We start from the raw sequence: 22898 nt of genomic DNA on the forward strand, positions 1-22898 counted from the left end.
CTCTGGTCAACTGAAGGGAGTGATAGTTGCTCTCCATTTTAAAGCAGATGACAATGAAAAATGCCTACAAATCATTTTCAAACAACTTTTGAGAAATTTGAAATTGCAAATAAGGTGATAATATGGAACTGAATTATCTTTGGTGCACAGAGTAAGATTAGCATAAAATACAATATGAAGCATCTGTAAATAATTAGATTTATTGGAAAATATTTGTGTCATACAATTAGTTGATATTATGTTGAATTGATTACTTTTTACAAGGACATGCCACTGACTGTATTATGTTAAGCTGATGATATCATATGTAGTGCTGTATTCTATCAAACTTAGAATTTATATTTTATACTTTGATAGGTTTAATAAAATCATTTTTTTTTACAAAAAAGAAAATTGTATGAACTTTAATTCATGAAATGATTCCTTGTTTTCTCCTTCCTGCTTCCCCTTCTGTCACTACCACCCCAAAGAGCCCTACATCAAAAATTGTGGCACTGGAATGGAATGGAAAAAATCAGCCTCAGTTGTGCAAGCAGAAATTAGAAGTTGCATAGGATTTGATCCTGGCTAAATACAAATGAAAATACAAAATTTCCTTAAAAGAGTTCCACAATTACTTCCTCTGCAAGCAATTAAATATGCTTTATGTATTCTATTTCCCAAGAAGCCATTTTGACATGGACCAGATGATATGGGCTGGCAGGAGCTACAAAGTCCTAATCCTCAAGAACTGTGGAAACTGTGTTAATTTCACTGGTGCAAGAGGCAGAGGTTGGTGGAGCACTCTTGTCATTGGTGACAGCCCTGCCACCCACAATTTCTTCTGTATTTCTGGCAGGCTTCAACAAAATAATATAACATTTGGGCACAAATATGCACCCTAGCAAACCAAAGCTGGAGGCCAGAATTGCAAATATCTCCACAGCTACTTTGAATTTTCCTCTTGTGCTTAAATAAGCAGGAACAAAAGATATCCAGACAATGAAGAAAACCAGCATTCCAAATGTAACAAACTTGGCCTCATTGAAGTTATTGGGAAGCTTCCGGGCCACAAAAGCCGTGAGAAAGCACTGGATGGCGAGAAACACGTCAAACCCAAACATAATGCACAAGTACATTATTGAACCCTCATTGCATTCATAAATAATTTTCAGGGTTGTGAACTGGGTGTTTTTAAACATACTGGGAGGGTTAAAATAAAGGTAAGCAGTACAGATGCCCACTTCAGCTAGAACAGAGACAACTACCACCACTTTTTGGAAAATTGGCCCAACTGACATCCGGGCTTTCTCAGCCACTTTTGAATTTCTGGCCAAATGAGTCAGAAAGAGCATCACTGTCTTTCCTAAAACACAAGACAGGCAAACAGAAAAAGCCAAGGCCAAGGACACTTGGCGAGATTGGCATGACCAATCTTCTGGCTTCCCCACAAACAGAACAGAAGTCAACAAAGTTGCGACGAGAGAAAACTGGATGAGGAAGCTGAGCTCACGGTCATTAGCTTTCACCAGAGGCGTTTTCCTGAACTTGACGTAGACTCCGGTCACAGACAGAATGACACATGCGCCAAATACAGAGAGGGCAATCAATGTCATTCCTAAAGCTTCTCCATAAGCCAAGAATTCCACTTCCTTATGATCACATTTGCTTCTCTGAATATTGGACCAATAATCTTCGGGACATGCTGTACATTCCCTTGCGTCTGGAGAAGAAACCACAACAATTGTACTTGGAAAATGCTACAGGGTTACTTTTATGCCAAAGCTTTAAAAGGTGAACTCAGTCCTGGATATATAAAATATCTTTCCCCAAGCATTCTCCAATCGAGTTGGACTACTGCCCTGATTACTGCCTAACCATGTAGTGTTCTACAGCTGGCACTTGTCAGAACACATATGGAGGCACCAAATTGAAGAAAGACATTATGAAGAAAATTTAAAAGTACTTTGAATAATTGCATAGCCTATTTCCATCATTACAGATACCTATGCATCAATGATTAAATAGACATTTTTCAGAACACAGCATTTTCAGGCAGACCTGAAGGTCAGTATTACTATTGTTCTAAAAATTAAACACAGTTCAGATTAGGGATAATCATCATGAGTAGCCAGAATCCAGCATAATTTATATCTACAATAACTCTGGATTCCTAATTAAAGATGTTAAAGATTAAAGTTATTAAAAGATTGAACAACCATTTGACTGAAATGATATAAGGCAGTGATGGCTAACCTTTTTGCCATCACATGCCAAAAGTGGGGGGGGGAGCACAGGGGGGTGTCACACACATGCATGCCCACACCCATAATTCTATGCGCCCCACCCCTGGGCATGCGCACAACCCTCCTCCCGCTCCCCCAGCTTTTGGCACATGAGGCAGAGTGGGCCTGGTAGGCCTGTTTTTCACCCTTCTTAGCTCCAGAGGCTTTCTAGGAGCCTGGGGAATGTGAAAACGGCCTTCCCCACCCCCCAGAGGCCCTTCAGAGGCTGGAAACAGCCTGTTTGCTGACTTCTGGGCAAATGGGCCATTTCCAGCCTCTGGAGGGCCTCCAGAGGGCCTCCAGGGGAGTGGGGAAGGCTGTTTTCACCTTTCCCAGGCTCCTAGAAAGGCTCTGGAGCCTGGGGAGAGCAAAAAATGGGCCTTCCATCCCACCGGAAGTTGGCAAATGGGCTATTTCCGGCCTCCAAAAGACCTCTTGGAGGGACTGTTTTCGCCCTCCCCAGGCTCCTAGAAAGGCTCTGGAGCCTGGGAAGAGGGAAAAATGGGCCTTCCCCCACAGGCCCTCTGGAGGTAGGAAACAGCCTGTTTTCCTACTTCTGGTGAGCCCAGAAAGTTGGCCGGCCTGCACATGCATGCCGGAGCTGAGCTTGTGTGCCCACTGATATGGCTCTGCGTTCCACCTGTGGCATGCATGCCGTAGGTTTGCCATCACAGATATAGGGTCTCCTGCTTGAGCAGGGGTTGGACTAGAAGACCTCCAAAGTCCCTTGTGGCTCTATTATTCTGTTATGTTGTAATATCCTAGATTATAGAATTGAAAATATAAGGTCTTCTGCTTGAGCAATAATTCAATAATACATAGTGACAAAGTTCTGGGGTGAGGTTTTGATAACAGTTAACAATACAATTGCAACTTTAATTATTTCCGTAATTAATGTGAGGCATTTTGATGAATTCAGGGGCATATTTTAAAATATCAGGGGCATATTCTAAAGTATTAATTTAAATAGTTTCAAAATTATTTTGTCCTGAGTGCCACAAAATAAATCTGTTTACCTCAAAATGATGCCTCCTACAGGCAACCTTCACATTGTCCAAACACAAGAATATTAGGAAAGGAGTCTCCTTATCAATCTAATTGTTAAATTAATACTTTTTACTTCATGTGTATTCAGTTAATTACAGCATTTCATTTATTCCTATTATGGATTTCCTACATTTTTAGAAAGTGTACGACTTACTAAAAGTAAGTTGTATATTAAAAAAAATAATGTAGTAATTAAATGTGGTCTTAAAATATGCCTGACACATTTCATTCTTGCCAAAATGTTTATTTATTTGCTATTTTCTCACAAAAATCCAATGAGACATTCATCTGATATTTTATCTTGTTTATCAATAAACTTTCTCCATTTATTATCCTACCTACTTTCTTTCCCTATTCTTTTAGGATAGATTTTATGGTATGACTATCTACATCTGATTTAGTTAAAATAGAACGGAATTCAACAGAAAAAGAAACCAGAAAAATAATAGCATTCTAGCAAAATTATGTGTTGAGTAAGGACAATATTGTTGTTTTAGCTGATATGATTCTAGATCAGCAATGGGCCATCTTTGGTAGCCTAGGGCTAGATGGACAATTTTGTTTTGGCTGAGTCATAAAGTATATGATGCATATCATCATGTGGTCAAGAATACACTATAGGAGGGAGTTGGGTGTATGCCTATTTTAGGATTTATATTTAAAAACATTTTAAGATTAGACTATAATAATCCTTAAACATTCAGTTCTGACCTTAATGAGAAGGAAATTTCAACTTTAGTTTTGAAGTCAGACCTGTTTTGAAGGTTGAAGCAGATTGAAACAGGATAGTCCAAAGGTCACAACATTTTTCCTTGAAATGTTTTGCAAATATCTAACACATACTACATTTTCATGTGTTTTCTACTTCAAACTACTATGAAACCAAGTTTCAGTTTTCAGCAATCACAATCAGATCCCCAAGAACATTTTTCCTGTGTCTATGGCTGGATTGCTTCCTATTAATTTAAGTGATAAGTGTTCATACCTGTGTGATTACTGAACTGTCCTTCTGCACACCGTATACAATCGTAACAGCATGAAGGTTTCCCTTGCAAGATCCCCTTTCGGTACCCAGGTTGGCAATTATTATTGCATGCTGAGCGTGGTCGCTGAAAGCATAGAAGAGGCATTATATTTCTTATAAAATAAAGATGTCTTTGAACCTGAAATAAAATCCACTTTTTGGCTAGAGAATTATGGCTCCATCTATATCTCAAGTAGGACCTTAAGAGTCTCTCATCAATACTATGATCTCAGAAGTTGTATAATATGCAAATATGGAAATCTGCAGCCAACGAGGACTTGAAACAACAGTATGTGCAGCATGGAACTAAAAAGTCAATACTGATAAGTCTGTTTTCTAATGGAACAACATGCTAGTAAGAGTGATGACAGGACATCTCTGACAAAATAAGGCGTTGTTATTGTTAATAGTAACAATGGGAGGGAAGAAATGAGGAATCTGATTAGAACTATAGAATTAGGTCTGAAATAACTATTTTCATTATCATCTTTTCGACTTGCTTACTTGGGTAATGGTAACGACTTTTCTATAACTGCATTATTTCTGCCATGATGCTCATAAAACTCTGCCCTTATATCTTTACTAGCTGGATGCCCGTGCTTCGCTATGAAACTATGTGTATAAATTGACACTTAAAGCCTGAAAAGTAATGTAGAATGTGTAACTCCGTAGCATCAGAGTGTGTTAATATAAGGCAACTGGCAGTTGGAACAGAGGGGGAGGGGGAGTAGACTGTCCCAGCCTGCAGGTCTGATGAGTCATGTGCTGGCCACACCCATGTCCTGTTTAGCAAAGAGGCAGCATCAGAGCGTGTTCATATACGGCAACTGGCAGTTGGAACCAAGTTCTTTTCAGGTGGGGAGGGGGGAGTAGAATGTCTAGCTCCTTAGCATCAGATCATGTTAATATAAGGCATCTGGCAGTTGGGACAGAGTTCCTTTCTGGAGGGGAGGGAGAATAGAACATCTAACTGCTTAGCATCAGAGTGTGTGAATATAATACTGTATATGAAATACTAATGATCTGATGGTCATTTCGAAAAATCCTTTCTTAGTGAGCACCTAGAAGCCAAGAGGAACATACATGCCAAATTTCAAGTTTGTAGGCTTTACAGTTCTGGAGATTTTGTGATGAGTGAGTGGTATTTGGCATATATATAGATATATAGGTTATCCCTCTGGGCCAGTGGTGGGTTGCTCCCAGTTCGGCCGGGTTCGGCCAAGCTGGTAGTGGTGACAATGTGATCGTGTGCACAAAGTGAACCGGTAGTAACACTGGTTGGAACCCACCACTGCTCTGGATATTAGTAACACTTTTGCATGGGAACTTAGGCTTTTCTTGAATCCAAGCAGGGTGAGTGACCATCAACTTCAGTTACCCAGTGCATTGATCCAAGTAATGGATCTTTCTTTCAGAAATTAATATTTTTATACAACTTTTGCTTCTGAAGCATCTTTGTATTAAAGAGCGATTACGGTACCTACCCAGTATAAAGTTTGCCCATGGTCGCTATGACATGAGATAACACACATTTGAGATATGTGTTGTCTATGAGTTGGGCAAATATGTGATTTTGACATTCACATGTATGAGTGCAAGATATCAAAATTTCAATTTTAATTATAGATTAAAGTTTCCAAATTTGAATACTCAATAAAAACCACAAACATGAAGCACCAGTACACAGAACAATATCTCAAATGTAGAAGTTTACAGTAGAACATTAAACTACAAATAGATCTGCAAAATTATTCACTTACTGATCGTTCTGGGTTGTTCCAAAATATTGAATCATTAAATATATGAAATTCTTTATTGTCTGCAGTTGTCTGGTTAAAAGTTCCAACTTTCACAAAGTTAATTGCTCCAGTTTCATTCATCTGCCAATTTAGAATGTCATATGGTGTATAGACATCCCCACTGACATCAATATGTACTTTCTCATCAAGAACTGTAAAATTCATCTTTTGTTTCATGTAGTACATTAACTGTGAACCAATAGGAAAAAATTACAACACAATACAATACAATACAATAGAGTCAGTGGTGAAATTCAAAATTTTTCCCTACTGGTTCTGTGGGCATAGCTTGGTGAGCGTTGCTTGGTTGGGGGGGGGGGGTCATGTGACTGGGTGGGCATGGCCAACTCGACATCACTCACCTCACTTCACCTGGCCCCTCCCCTCCCAGCCACTCTTTGTCACAAATGGCAGGAAAATGGGGAGGGGAATTTTCCTGCCTACCATTCTTCCCTCAGTCTGAGCTGAGCTTCAGAAATGGATGACAAGCAGGAAAATCCCCCCTCCCCATTTTCCTGCCTTTCACGCAAACTGCTCCATTCTGACCCTTCAGCGTTGCAATCCTGGGATATGCTAAAGGTTCGGAATGGAGCCTTTTTCACAATACAATACAAACAATACAGATAGCTGTAATACTGCTAGATTTTTTTTAAATGATGGTCCACAAATGTCAACTGGTATTCAACAGTTTATACATTTTGTGCAAATTAAATAGAGTAATTGAATCCAGCCATTGAAAAGGTTAATTTAAAGTACTCAATTTAAAAATGCTAACATAGTATGTAAAAACCTGAATGGTTATTTGACATATAAAGAAACATGTGAACCTTCCTTCCATGGAGATTAGAAGCTCTATTTTATGGGCTACCACTTTATCTCTAATTGTGTCCTCTTTGAAAGATGAGTTTTAACAATTGTTATTTATTTCTTGATTTGTTTGGTTGCTCAGTTTCTCCAGTCACTGTGTAGTCATTCATATTATACCATGGCCCACCGCCTGAGGAAAGAGATTTTCATACTTTTTTTTAAAAGGGCAGTAGGGCCAAGGGTAGGTGAATCTCAAGAGGAATGTTGTTTCAGAAGACACAACAAAAAAGACATGCCTCCTGGGTTGCAAAGATGATAACATTTAACAGATAGGACCCAAAGAATGCCAAATCTATTGAATCATATTGGGTGGGTAGACACACCTTAGGGTTAGATTATCATACAGATATCCAAACCCTTATACTAATACAGTTTGTGTAGCAATGATTTTATATGGCAATACCAAACAGGACCATCATTACATGTTACTGCATTCAAAGACAGACCCATGTAGAACATGTATGTGAGGTTCTGACCAGTTCTGGAGAACCGGTAGCGGAAATTTTGAGTAGTTCGGAGAACCGGTAGTAAAAATTCTGATTGGCCCCGCCCCCATCTATTCTCTGCCTCCCAAGTCCCAGCTGATAGGAAGGAAATGGGGATTTTGCAGTAACCTTCCTCTGCCACATCCACCAAACCATGCCATACCCACCAAGCCACACTCACCGAACCAGTAGTAAAAATTTTTGAAACTCACCACTGGATAAAAGGGTATGTCCCTAGAAGGATACTGTTTTAAGATTACCCTTGAAAAATGTTTTCTTAAAAAAACATCTTAAAACATCTTTAAAAAAAAACAGTGGATAGATTGCTCAATAGTACTTATACAGAGAGATCTGAATCAGTTGAGCAATTGTTTATAGGCACAATTTAGGATGTTAAATCATTAAACAGCTTAAGACCTTACTATCTGAAGACCTCCTTTTCCATTATGAACTGTCCAGTTGCTTTGATCTGCAGAAAAGCCACTTAGAAGATCCTTCCACTGTGATTGAAAGGACTGAAATTTACATCATGTTACAATTTCTAAGAAACTTTTATAAAATGATCTACGGTTGGTATATGACACCAGAAAAATTTCATAGGATACTTCAAATTTATGTTGGGAGCATAGAACACATGAAGGGGCATTTTATCATTCATCATATCAAACATGCTAGAAAGTTCAAATACATACACTAATATTAAGAAATTTAAAAACTGATATTCAACTGAAACTAGAGCTTTTCTTGCTGGATTAAAGGACAAACAACAAGAAAAGATTTATGGATAACTGTTTTTGTATATGGCAAGATTAACATAGCAAGATTATTACACATACAAGAAGACTCTGAAATATCTACAATGAAAAATGGCTGGTGAAGTTGACAGAATTTGCATAGATGGCAAAACTGACTTGTTTAGGTTTTGAAAGGACAGTATCTATATTTGTCAGTGACTGAAACCCTTTATGGACTTTTTGCTGAAGACAGAAAAGTGTACTTGGGATTTTTGCCTTTGATGATTAAAAAGGGTAGATTTTGGAAAGAGGGGAGCTATGATGTAAACATAGAGAGAGAGGATAAAATATGAATGCATTTATGCCGATCAGTTAAGGTGTTTACTGCAGGGGAAGACCCAGGTCACATTCAGCAGAAAGCAACTGTGTTCCTATGAAAAACTCATCTATCCTTTCAGCATAATCTCTCCTGTAAGTCTACATTTTACTATGGGAAAAAAAAAAGTCAATCTTATAGATTCATGAAGTAGTATTTACTAGTGTTTCATCTTTCTGAATAATATTTTAAAAGAAAGCTTTATATATTGCTTGAATAAATATACATCAAGCAGCCAGAAATAATATCAGAAATAGAATATCAGCTGGGCAGAATATAGATGACAAGAGGGAACAACATGAAGAGCTATCCCTCCCCCAGAATAGAATAGGAGCAAAATGTAGTTAGATGCGAAAAAGTCTGGCACTAAGTCCTTGTTTTGTTGTTGTTTCAGGTCCATCTTGGCAGTCTGCAACACAAGAATACTGGCAAGAAGCTGAAATTACTTCTTGTTTCATTATGAAAATGTCCTGGAGCAATTGATCGATAGCCTTGGATACCACTCCAATGGAAATATGTTCAAGGGACAGCTCTGTGTGATTTCAAGCAACTGTTCATCATGATCTTCTAAACAGAGTTTAAAGTAACTCCTTATAGCAATAACCTAAATCAGGGGTCTTCAACCTTGGCAACTTTGAGACTTGTGGACTTCAACTCCCAGAATTCCTCAGCCAGATTAGATATAAATAAAGACAGATGGGTCTTTATTCTGTCTTTTATTTTTCTGGAGTTATTTAAATCAGGGGTCTCCAACCTTGGCAACTTTAAGACTTGTGGACTTCAACTCTCAGAATTCTGGGAGTTGAAGTCCACAAGTCTTAAAGTTGCCAAGGTTGGAGACCCCTGACCTAAATCACTTTTTCTCAACCTTAGCAACTTTATGGACTTAAAGTCCATACATCTTAAAATTCTCAATGTTGAAAAGCATTGATCTAAACAGACTGTAAAGTATGAGGGTGGAGGTTCATTCTCCAAGCTTGTGGGTTGGTTTCTGAATATTTTGTTACCAGGCTAACATCTTCAGCAGAATTTAGGGAATGTCAGTGTCAGTGTTGTACTACTTATAAGGTTTCATGTGGTCAGTAGGTCTTGTGATGGGAGGGTCACATCAGGTGAAGGTCTTGTAATGGTCTTGTGATGGGTCTTGTGATGAGTCAGGTGTAGGTCACATCAGGTGAGGATCTTGTGATGGGTCTTGTGATCACGGCCGGATTTTCCTATAGGCTAACTAGGCTTCAGCCTAGGGCCTCAAGATCAAGAGGGGCCTACATTCAAATTGTTAGCAAAATTAAAATTACACTTTCACTATAGGTGAAAGGGCCTCATAAGTGGAATAGCCTAGGGCCTCTTTTCATCTAAATCCGGCCCTGCTTGTGATGGGGAAGTTACGTCAGGGGAGAGTCATTGGGAGGAGAGGTGCTGGTTGGGGAGATTGTGTGGGTTGGTTGAGAGACAGTACCATTGCTGGTTGGTTGTGTGATTGATTTAAATTCTCAGGATCTTCTGGCCACATGAAGCAAAAGACAAATTCAGAGACATGTTCTAATATGTAGTAAAAAGGAAAGGTGTGTACCCATACGAACCCCAGTTTTTGCTGAAGATTTTAATAACATTTTCTTTTGACTTTCAGCACCTTCTAAGATAGTCAGGAGAGGGCCTTTTTTATTATTATTGTGGTGACTTGGCTCTGAAATTGCTTCAGAGATGTTCAGCTGGTCTCTTACTACCACCTTTTGAGATAATCAATTTTATCTAGGCACGGTATTTCAAGATCTGGAATCATTGCACCTTGTAATGACACATTTTATTTGTTCACAGTGGCATCCACAGCTGCTGCAATGTTTGTCAGAATAACAAAAGCCACATTGTGCTACAAGCTCCATCCTTTTTGAGGGTACATGCAACTTCATGATGTGTAGAAAAGGAATGGAGTTTGCATTAGGACACCAAAATTATGTTTTATTATGGTCTCCCGCCCCCTTTGTTTTCCATCTCCAGAAGAAAACAAACTATTCTTTTTATGACATTGAGTAAAGAACCAGCTGAAAAACAGGAGAATTTTTCTACACAACACGAAAACGTTTACCATTTGTGGGATCTGTAGTTATTATTCCCAAATTTATACATACCTGCCAGGGTTCAAACTCATCTATGGTAGCACATTTCGGCCCAGAAATAAAGGGTCCGGTCTCATTGGTACACATGCGCAATTGGTCGAGGCCATAAGCAACAGCATAAACTGCTTTGTAGACGTTATACGTTATTCTAAGTTCCGAAACATCCAAATATGTATTGTTAAGGTCTTCAAGTTTCTCCTTTCCAGTGCATAATTTAGTTGAGGAAAAATCGACAATGTTCTCGTGACCAGTTACATTTTTCCGGTTGTCTGTATTATATGATATGTTGACACCAGGCCAGGTGCAGTTGAATGCTGACTGCCAAAATTCGATTGTCATATCATTGGAATCCTTATTTGGGTCTACTTCTAGAAGAAATTCCCGGAAGCCTGGAATTTCACCCCTTCGTATCCCAAAGCCAATTGCCCCACCAAGAAGTGGAAAATATTCAGGTTTAGCAATTAAGGCTGAAGTGACCCATGCCTCACTTGCTATCCAAGTTTTGCTAGTGATATTACTAATCATAAGCTCTTCAACTAGTGGATGGAAGTCAATATCAGAAGAGTAAACCACAATGACCGTAGCGTTGGTTTCTTTTACAATGTTAACAACTGCTTTGATCTTCTCCCTGTTATATATTTTAGGAATTGTTTCCGAGAAGGCGATGCAGGTATAGAGGTTCTCAACAGCTTCTTTAAAAGCTTTGACACCATATTTCCCATAATCATCATCGGCAGCAATAGTTCCAATCCATCTCCAACCAAAATGGTGAATTAAATTAGCCATCCCCTGTGACTGTACCTTATCGCTTGGAATGGTGCGGAGATAGGTTGGGAACTGATATTTATCAGACAGAAGTGAGGAAGAGGAAGCATAACCAACCTAAGAAAGGAATAAAGAGAAAGAACAAACAGATCACATAAACTGTCATGTGTGATCTTAAGGACTAGGAGTTCTTGAGCTAGATTCCTAGCACATTTGATTCTATCAACCCATCTGCCATGGAAAGACTTCCTTGCTGGTTTTCTAGAAAGGGCAATTTTTCTAGAAATCCTTATCTTAGGAATTAGTTCAGCATTTCCACTGAAAAGTTTCAGGTGAAAAGTGCAGGAAATTTGACACTTTGCCTGAGTTCCTGGAGAAACAATATAGTCTAAATCAGGGGAGGGCTGCTGGGGGTTCGCAGGGGTTTGGGAGAAACTAGCTAAGATTCTGTGCAGTTTGAAGAACTCCCAAATCTAAGGTGACCAGATTTTAACATTGGTAAAGAGGGACACCATTGACCGGAGGGGGGGAGGGGGGGTTCTAATTTTTTTTTTACTACCGGTTCTGTGGGCGTTGTTTATTTTGTGGGCATGGCTTGGAGGTCATGTGACTGGGTGGCCGTGGCTAGCTGGTCAGGTGGCCATGGCTATGTGTATACTATAGGGACTACTCAGAGGGCTGAAAAAAGGCATTTCTGACAGGTCCTCGCACTTTTGACTGGTCCTCACACTTATGACCATCCTCACATTTATGCCCATGCAGTATTCTTAACAACCATGTCACTCATTTCACAACTGCTTCTCTTCACCATGGTGATAAGATAGGGCAAAAAACATAAAATGTGAGGACAGTCATAAATTCGAGGACTGGTCAAAAGTGCGAGGACCAGTCAAAAATAACTTTTTCAGCCCTCTGAGTAGTCCATGTGCACAAAAGGACTACCCAGAGGGCTGAAAAAAGTGATTTCTGACAAGTCCTCGCACTTTTGACCGGTCTTCGCACTTATGACTGGTCATCATTTATGCCCATTGTAGCATTCTTAACAACCGTGTCACTCATTTCACAACTGCTTCTCTTCACCATGGTGACAAGATTGGGGAAAAAACATAAAATGTGAGGACAGTCGTAAGTTCGAGGACTGGTCAAAAGTGCGAGGACCAATCAAAAATAACTTTTTCAGCCCTCTGAGTAGTCCATGTGCATAAAAGGATACAGCAATAGAGAGGGATGAAGGAAGGGAAGGGAAATTAGAGTAGGAGGGAGGGTAAGAGAGGGAGGAAGAGAGGAGGAGAAGGAGAAAGGAAGAGGAAGTAGGGAGGAGAAGAAGAGGGGGAGGAAGAGAAAGTAAGAAGGAAAGAAAAGAGGGAGGTGGTAGGTTTGAGGAGAAAGATTGCTGTACAATAAAAAAGATGAAAGGGAAGAAAACCAACCCCAAACAAATATAAAGATATTAAGATAAAGAATGAATTGTTAAACTTTAAAGAATAAAAGAGAACAAATATGAATAAATAGCAATAATTAGAAACACACATACAAACATACAATGTATTTTCTTTGAACAGAGTATTTGGCCAGTTCACAAATTTAAACAGTGTTTAGTCATTTCAATTAAATTTACAATTTCTATATTTCCTTTTTGCCATATTTATTCCTCATCTATTTTTGTAAAAAACCAATATTGCCCTTCATCCTCATCTCTAATCTTAATCAAATTCAATTTTTCCCTTCTATTCTATATTATACCCCTTCCCATTGTCATATATTTTTATATCCATCCTCACATTGGTTAATTATGTAATTATGTAATACAGTTGTTAATACAAATTCAACATTTTAATATAAATCAATTAGTTATGTAACTATCTTTTTTGTATAATAATCAATATGAACATGAATATTCCAATTATTTCCATGCAATCCAATTTCTTACAAATTAATTAATTATATTTACCAATAATAATAAACCAAATAATTTCCCCCATATATTCCTCCAAACCACAACTTAACCATTTCTGCTTTCAACACAATATACAATTAATAGTATCTCAATTGTTACAATTCCCTAGTTAAATAGAGCTTTTTTTCTTTTGTGTTTTAAAATCTTGAACCTCCTCTTTTGCCCTAAATTTCCCATTGTTTGCAGTTTTGCACCTACCTTTTTTGGTAATGAAAGAGAAAAAGAAAAAGAAATCTCTCTCTGCTTCATTTTGTCACGTTGCAGCAAAGACCCTGCTTTACTTTCAGTTTCGCTTTTTCAGCATAGCTAGGGGAAAAAAACATCTGCTCCAGCAATTTACCTCTTTGCAGCTAGCTAGCCCTCTGCAAAACAGCTGAGAGCAAATCAGCTGAGAGTCGGGAGGCTGATCAAATCAACTTACGGTAATTAACCTATGCTGAAGCTAAAAGGGGCTGTTTTTTCTATTTTTACAGGCACCAGTCTACTTATTTGTTTTCTTTTAACACTGATCAGCTGCAGGGCGGCCCTTTGAAGCCCCGCGGCAAGAATTTAAACAGTTTTTTTCCCTCTAGCCATCAGCTGGGACTCAGCAATAGATTGGGAGTGGGTGGGGTAAGCAAACAGGGACCAGCAATCCAACAGAGGCAGAGGGTGAGGGTGAGTGAAAATCGTATATTCCCTTCCCGTTCTCCCACTGTTCCCTAGCTTGTCCTGCGTTCTTTCCAAAAATCAACTTTTTTAAAATGCCGCAAAATGCGGGACAAATGCTAAAAATTGAGACTGTCCCGCCAAAAGCGGGACGTCTGGTCACCATACCCAAATCCCACTCCTAGCTGGCCCCACCTACCCTGTTCGCCGCTACCAGGAGTCCCCACATGGCCCGTTTTGGATGCAGGTAAGTGCAGGGTGCGCATGGAGGCTCGGGGAGGGTGAAAAACGGGCCTACTGGAAGTTCAGGAAGATCGGAAATGGGCCCGTTTCTGGCTCCAGAGGGCCTACGGAGCCTGGGGAGGCCATTTTCGCCCTCCCAGGGGCTCAAGGAAAACCTCCGGAGCCTGGGGAGGGCAAAAAACACCCCCCCAAATACCATGGTGCAGGAGGCCGACTAGGCCATGCCCACCATGGCCACATTCACCCAGCAACCAGGCAGAGAACCCCTTGCTAAAATTTTTGAAGCCCACCCCTGGTCTAAATGGACAAAGTGGAGCTGCAAGTCTGCTTCTTAGATTGTTTTCCTATGCTTTGTTAAGAAGGCCAGCAAATATTATATCAGAGAGTGCAGGGGCAGGGTATAGATAAATCAGCATCCATTTAAGTGAGGCATGCATGCACGCCACTCGTGCAAATGGAGCTGTGCACGCTTGCCAGCCATTCATGTGGACCCATCCCCTCTCCTCCTCCCCCCACCCCACCAGTCTGCAAAGCCGGAAACATTGGGGAACTCTGTTTTAAGGGACTGGCAAGATGTCAGTCTGTTTCTCTCCTTAAAATCCCTTCAAATGCAAAAAGCAATCTAACATTTGGTGCCATATTTAGTGGTAGCACAAAAGTAATTCTGCATTTTTAAAAGCTCTTTGTAACAATTTGATGGCAATTTCTGGAGGGCACTCAAGATTCCCATGGCAAAATGCTGCCTGGAGGCCTAAGTTTGAGCACCTACACTCTGGACAATGGACTTTTTCCACCATTCTTGACCTGGCAATGAAATAAACTGTCATGAAATTTGCTGCCTCGCTGAGGATTCCTATTCTATTTCTAATGTCACTCCCATAGAAGAGAATATATGTAACTCAGGGCTGAACTGAGAAACCACTCTCTGAGCTTGGTTGTTTGCTTGCAGATGTCTCGTTACCCAACTAGGGAACATCATCAGTGCTGTTAAGCATGGTGTTTTCTCCCTGTTAAACCTGTCTTTCTTACTAAGGCAAGATGATGGCAACATCATGGAGAACATGAGAGTAAAATATGTTACCAGGACATACTTGCACCATAGTTAGTTATAAGTGGGGGAAAAGTTTTGGTAGCATTCACATATAGATATATGTGAATTATATCAGATATAATAGCAGTGCCTATTAGATCTTAGTCTGATTTTGCCTTATTACTATCTCCTTTGCATTATTATTATTATTATTATTATTATTATTATTATTATTATTATTTAATTTTTAGTGAGATTCACAGCCTTTGAGGCTGGTTAATAGCTCAGCAGCTCGAGTCCTAACCAAGGACCTAGGAACTGTTAAGATATCGTCGGAGGATGTAAGCTGTTCTGAGTAAGGTGGTTTTTGTAGAGTCAAAATAATAATAATAATAATAATAATAATAATAATAATAATAATAATAATAATAATAATATTATTATTATTATTATTATTATTATTATTATTATTATTATTATCTTGTAGAAGATAAAACATCTGAATTAACAAATGCTATTGGTTCTGAACTATTTAGACCAACCTTGGACTAATTATGGGAGAGCATTATGGAACTGAAGTGGGATCCTTGTAGCTGTTCTAATATATAAAATATTCCATTTTCCATGGAAATCTAATCACTTTCAAATTGTTCATAAAGTGAAAATGTCTGGGCTGGTGTTGGAGAAGAATGATTCTAGCTATGATTCCACTGCTTCCCTACCAGACGCATCCTCCTGACAAATGGGATTTATTGTACCTGAGGGAAGTAGTAAAGCCCAAGGATTCTTGAGGAAGCAATGGAAAGAGTTGATCCACCGGCTCCAATAATTGCGGCTAAAGGAGCACCGGTACTGCATCGGAAGACAGGAGTGGTTTCATTTTGACCGGTGAGGAATGCCAAAGAATTCTCCACTGTCTTGGACATTGTAAAGCATGTGTCATAGATTTGATAGCCGAGAGTTATGTTTGGTAGAATATCTTTTCTTTTATTAATATCGTTGATGGCATGTATCATGGCTTTGACCCAACGGTAACCTCGAAAATTAAACCTGCAGAGTAAAAAGAAGTTGAATGCATGCAATCATGTCAGTATGTTAAGACAAAATGACACCTTCCATATTTATCACATGTTATTCAAATAAACAAGTATATTGTTTAAGAAGACTCCTCTTTATAGCTCATACATTGAGTAATTCACAACTTGTAGATACTACGTGGCTACTCTCCTGAGGTCTTTTGAAGATTCCATGGGGTTTGAGAGGGTTAATGAGAGAAATAGATGCCTTAATATTTTGTTCCTCACTCTTGTGTGAAGATACAAGCTCTATATAATTCAGGTAAGAGAGAGCAGAACCCCATAGTTCTATGGAACCCCTCAACTCATCTTGTCATTGCACACCTTATCATGCTAATTGGCACAAAATTGTGAATGTAGTTTCCCACCAGTCTGTTGTGGAAAAAGGCAGAAATAAGCATATATCCCCAAAAAAGCTTAACACAATTCAAAAACTGCCCCCCCCAAGTAGTGGAATTCAAACATTTTTACTACTGGTTCTGTGGGCGTGGCGTGGCTTGGTGGGCATGGCAGGAGAAGGATAGTGCAAAATCCCCATTCCCATCCCACTCCAGGGGAAGGATATTGCAAAATCCCCATTCCCTCCCCATTCTGGGGCCAGCTAGAAGTGGTATTTGCCGGTTCTCCAAACTACTCAAAATTTCCACTACCGGTTCTCCAGAACCTGCTGAATTTCACCCTCGCCACCCCCCCAGCCCCCAAACAATAGGGGGAAAAATCAGTGATCTTGGTTTGCTAGCTTATCTTTACAATTTGTGGAACCCCAGTGATAATCCAAGCTGTCAAACCATTTAGAATTTTGGTCACATCTGAGATTGTTATTGTTGTAATTGTTATTAGTGTATATCAGAGACCCAAAACAGTAATTATATAAAGTTTTATATCACATCATGTTTTATATTTGCATTCTAACATAATTGACCTTACGTCTTGCTGTTCTACTTTTCTCATCAGAAATCTTATGCTGATGTGACAGACCACATCCAAGAATAGAATAGTTTCTTGGATGTAATACCAGAGATTTTTGTCACATAATGGAAATAAAATTGTCCAATGTACCAAAACACGTTTACTGGCTCATAAACAAATAATACAGCCCAAGAATATCCTGCATTCTTCCCTCAAAAGGAAGAAAAACACAAAATATACCTCTCTTTACAAATGTATTTGAGAATAAGGATGCCCAAATTCCTGACTATGTAAATGTGTTTACAATTTTGAAACTTGGGATGTACTTTTAAAAGATGTACATTAGAGCAAGGTATATATAATAAATATAATACATAATAACATAATATTCTTAATATAAAATTATATTTATAATATATATTGTAAATATAAAATAACAGGAGAAGGAAGGAATAATAAATATGTTCACCGCCTTATTTGTAAAAATAATAAAGGTGGGATTTTAAAAATCTAAATAACTAAATTAGTTTATGTATATCTGTGAGCGATTTAGATGATGCATTATTTAGAATCGTAACAAATATAAATTTTCTAGTATTTTTTTAAAAAAACAAATTCAGAAAAACCTGTAACTCTGACATTGCAACACTGAAACAATGCAGATTGTGTCCAGCATGCTCACTTTCAGAATTGTGTTATCTTTGGGAGTGTGTGGGGGGGATGGGGGGGGCGGGGAGAGCAAGAAAATATAAATGGGAATTGATCATGATGATGAAGAAGATAATGAAGATGATCTAGCTATAGTTATTGTGGGCCATGCTCCTCTCTTGGAAGGCACCTGCTATCTGAAGAGCCATCTAGTCCAAGTTCAATTTAAATTACATTAAAAAAAAGAGAGAGAGCAGGGGAAGCTTTAAGCTGCCCATCAACAGGAAAAATAGTAAAAACTGCAGATAAAGAAACAAGCCTTCTGGTTGTCCCAAAGATGCTTTTCCAAGATGCAACTGGACTTTCTGGGTTTTTTTTTGAAGACATTTCGCTTCTCATCCAGTGGTGGGTTTCAAATTTTTTTACTACCGGTTCTGTGGGTGTGGCTTGGTGGGCGTGGCTTGGTGGGCATGGCAGGGGAAGGATACTGCAAAATCTCCATTCCCTCCCCACTCCTGGGGAAGGATATTGTAAAAACTCCATTCCCACCCCACTCCAGAGAAAGGATACTGCAAAATCCCCATTCCCTCCACATTCTGGGGCCAGCCAGAGGTGGTTTTTGCTGGTTCTCCGAACTACTCAAAATTTCCGCTACCGGTTCTCCAGAGCCTGTCAGAACCTGCTGAATAGCACCCCTGTTCTCATCCAAAAATCTTCTCCAGTTGCCTCTTGGAAAAGCACCTTTGGGACAACCATGACCTGGATGACTGAGAATCTCCATAGACATAAGCCTTCTGATCATAATTTTACTTTGTATGAAGAGATGTCTTCAGTTTTATTTAATGTGATTATAATAAATGCTACAATTGTATCTCTGCATATAAATTAGCATGCAAAGATGCTTAAACAGAATGGGTGAGGTTGGGGAAAAAAGTGGCCTTCTTACAAGAAATGTGGCAAGGTTTTTCACCTCTAATGTCATATCAACTGTTAGCATGTGCGTTGTCTTTCTTCCTCTAACCTCCCACAGCATGAAAACTCGGGAAGGTAATTAATCCTACCGAAGATTATGGTTTCTTTCTAATTAAGGAAAACACAAAGGAAATTTAGCTGTGTTGTTGCTCTTTGTGCTCTCATTATGAAGTTTTCAGGTCAGGCTCACAAGGAGTGAGGAATGTTTTTCTACTCTTGACGTGAGAACCCCCAGCATTTCCCACATTAAGTCACATTATCAAAACCACAGTCAACTTTTAAATTTATGTTGGGGTGCATTGCCAGAAATGTCTATGGCTTTGATGGAAGAAAGGGCCAAAAATGGGACAGAAAATAATTATCATCATAAACATCATCACTATTATTTCCCCAATCACCTCCTCGCTATGACTATCATTAGGAGATGTTTCATATGCCTATATTGTACCATGGATATTTAAAATCTCTGCTTGTATGCTACCATTAGTTTAATGGAATTGGTGACATATAAATTAAGCACTAGTACTGTTGCTAATAATGCTATTCTTGTCATCATCATCAGAGCCAGTGAGGTGTAAAGATAAAGGTGTCAGGGTTCCAAGTAACAGCCCATATGAAATCATAACTCCAAGGCAGGGTTCCTCAAAGCATACATTTCCAAAGTTTCCAAATCCAAAGTTCTTCCTCACATTACACACCACCATCACATGCCCCAATCAAGTCTCTCTCCCCATCCTGGTGCCTCCCATCCAAGCCCCTCCAGGTGTTGGTGAGAGTGTCCTTGGTTCCCAGAAGAAAGAATGTTATTTTGGCTACATATTCCCCTCAGCTATTTCTATTCCTCACTCCAGTCAGCTTCGCTGTGGCAACCCTGAAAATGCTCAAAGATGGGTTGAGATAAGATACTTTGAGGCCTAGGAGATCCTGAGCTCCTGGAGCAGGGGAGATATAAACTGGATATATAAATAAACATTGTAAACAAACAAACATTGCTAATAGAATTGCCATCACTGCATCATCCTGCCTAGGGGTGGGTTCTACTTACCGTTACTACTGGTTTGCAACCGGGCCGCATGCGCGCTCTTCTGCGCAAGCGCAGAAGCATTTTGATGACGTCAGGGTCAGTGGCGGAGCCTCCTGCCAGTTTTACTACCAGTTCTATAGAATCGGTGTGAACCGGGGGCAACCCACCACTGATCCTGCCCATTTCTACCACAAAGGGCTAGGAACCAGTGGTTAAGATTTTAGCCTAGAAAACAGGAGACTACGAGTCCTTAGGTATGAAAGCTGGCTGGGTTATTTTATAAAGTAATAAAGGTGTGTGCGCGGGGAGCTAATAAATAAACATCCTGCCTATACTCGTAACTCACAATTCCATAAATTTTGATTAAGAGAAAAAGTAGTAAAAACTGCTCGTGAATGTCGTCCTACTTTTGGAGGCTCAACTACACTTGTAAGGAGAGGCAAATATTCAGAATCTTTACCATGAAATATCTTTGACACATCATATAAATGAATAAATTTAGCTAGAAGCAATAAGTAACCATAAACTTTTGGGAATTAATTTGTCATCTGATAATTTTTTTATATGTTACAATAAGACTGGAAAATGCAGATTGTGACACAATTTGAAACCCAAATGTTTTGAAATGGTTTCTAACTGTATGATAATTAGAATGAATTTGAAGCTTTCAAAATATTAATGATCTGGATAATCTGTTTTAGAACACACATACAGGTAGTCCTCGATTTATGGCCACAATTAGGTCCAGAATTTCCATGGCTAAGCATGGCAGTTGTTAAATGAATCACATGGTCATTAAGCAAATCTAGCTTTCCCTCCTTGATTTTGCTTGTTAGAAGTCAGTTGGGAAGTCACAATTGGCAATCGCTTGGAACGCGACCCTGGAATGCTGTAAATACATGTTGGTTGCCAAGCAACTGAATTTTGATCATGTGACTGGAGATTCTGTGATGGTCATGAGTGCAAGGACTGGTTGTAAGTCTCTTTTTTTCAGTGCTGTTGTAACTTTGAATGGTCACTAAACAAATGGTTGTAAGTTGAGGATTGCCTGCGGTATCTTCTTTCATACACACAATATCAGAAATGAATTGGGACTCATTTTCCTCCCTAGCCTTTTTTTTTGGTTGGGGGGGGGGAAGGAAAAGGATCAGAGGAACTGGGCAAATGATAACATCATACATACTGTAGATCAGAGGTGGTATTCAGCAGGTTCTGACCAGTTCTGGAGAACCGGTAGCGGAAATTATGAGTAGTTCGGAGAACTAGTAAATACCACCTCTGACTGGCCCCACCTCCATCTATTTTCTGCCTCCCGAGTCCCAGCTGATTGGGAGGAAATGGGGATTTTGCAGTAACCTTCCCCTGCCACGCCCAGCAAGCCATGCCACACCCACCAAGCCACGCCCACAGAACTGGTAGTATAAATTTTTGAATCCCACCACTGCTGTAGATGCCCAACTTTCCTGTAGCTTCTTTCCAATATAGGTTGCGCATGTATGTTTATTCTCTCTGAGATGATCAACCCCACTACTAATATCTGCACTGCCTTCTGTATTTTGTTTGAATAAATCAATCTGCTTCCTTCCATGCCGTTCCAAATGTCTAAATGTTTGCTGGCTTAGAAAAGTTGTGATGACTGCAGAGTTAGACTGTGTGGCAATCAGGCCTCGCAATTAGTGCTTTTGCTGATGCCCATCAATTTGGAGAAGTATCCCAACCAAACATTCTCAAGTAGTATAGGTAAAAGCCTATACCGGCTGAGCTCTTGCTTGGAAATTAAAGCACGGGGAAGTCTTAAGTGTCATTTCAAAGTTTCATTCAAACTGTCCAGTTCTGAACAATACACATATTTGTTGCTGTTCACTGACAGACAGAAAAAAAGAAAGAAAGTTATAAACAAGTCTCTGGCAATTATTCACCAATCAGAATATAACATGAATATAGTTCTGTCTTTTAATCTTTTTCATAAGTAAAATATTGCAACCGCAGTTCAAGTTCAATCAAAGAACTCCAAAGTAAATAAAGAGTAAATAAGTAAACAAATAGTAAATCTATTGCCAGTATTATCTCAGTGGAAAGGCTCACACACCCACACAGAGATTTTTTTTTTTTTCCTGGAGAATGTATGTGTCTGCCAATATATTTCAACATGTGATATTCTTTCCAGCCAGATTATTAACACAATTATTTGTGGATTGCCTGCTATCCTGCATTTCTCAGGATAGCACAAACTGAAAAAATTCTGAGCAGGGAGGGGAAAGAGGAAATCACATTTCCATCTTTAATCATAGAAACTTTGGGCAGTGGTGGAAAATGAAATTCAAATTTGGGGATGCTGTTAAAAAAGTAGAGTGAGTTTTTTAAAAATCACCAATACAATCATTTTAGTATTATGTTGTAATGCTTCCATTGATGTTTTCTTAGGACAGGGGTCTGCCAGCTTAAACACTCAAAGAGCCATTTGGACCCATTTCCCACAGAAAAGAAAACACCGGGAGCCACAAAACCTGGGTGGGCGTGGCCAACTCAACATCACTCACTTGACCCCTAGCCACGCCTACCCAGCTGGTCATTAGGGCAGACAACTGGTTGTTAAAAAACACAGGGAACCACAAAACCTTTTTGACATCTCTCCCCCCCTCCCTCCCTCCCTCCCCCCCTCTCTCTGTATCTCTTGTGTCTCTGCCCCGACTGCTTCTCCGTCTCCCGCTGTCACCTTAACCTTCTCAAGCCAGGCAAGGAGAGACTGGGAGGGGAGGGTGAGGGGCGGGGCCAGCCAGTGGTGGGATCACCCAACAAGTAGCCACAGCAGAGGGCCCAAAGAGCCGCATGCGGCTCCGAAGCCGCAGGTTGCTGACACCCATCCTAGGGCATTTTCACCCCACAAATTCCCACAAACACCTCCAGCCTTGC

General features: G+C 39.6%; 1 protein-coding gene across 1 annotated transcript in view; it reads right to left on the minus strand.

Moving 5' to 3' along the window:
* Nucleotides 1-716: 716 nt before the first annotated feature.
* The window catches only part of LOC139318477 (vomeronasal type-2 receptor 1-like), a 31324-nt gene continuing 9142 nt past the window's right edge, over nt 717-22898 (minus strand). Inside the window, exons 2-6 of the mRNA XM_070945940.1 lie at nt 16115-16406; nt 10726-11595; nt 6096-6323; nt 4297-4420; nt 717-1702 (exon numbers count right to left, since the gene is read on the minus strand). Of these exons, the coding sequence (XP_070802041.1) occupies nt 717-1702; nt 4297-4420; nt 6096-6323; nt 10726-11595; nt 16115-16406 (2500 nt within the window). The remainder of the gene's footprint in view (nt 1703-4296; nt 4421-6095; nt 6324-10725; nt 11596-16114; nt 16407-22898) is intronic.

Source organism: Pituophis catenifer, unplaced genomic scaffold, assembly GCF_029215685.1.
Source record: "Pituophis catenifer annectens isolate HBS135680 unplaced genomic scaffold, rPitCat1.0.hap2 SCAF_6, whole genome shotgun sequence".
Classification (NCBI taxonomy): Eukaryota; Metazoa; Chordata; class Lepidosauria; order Squamata; family Colubridae; genus Pituophis; species Pituophis catenifer.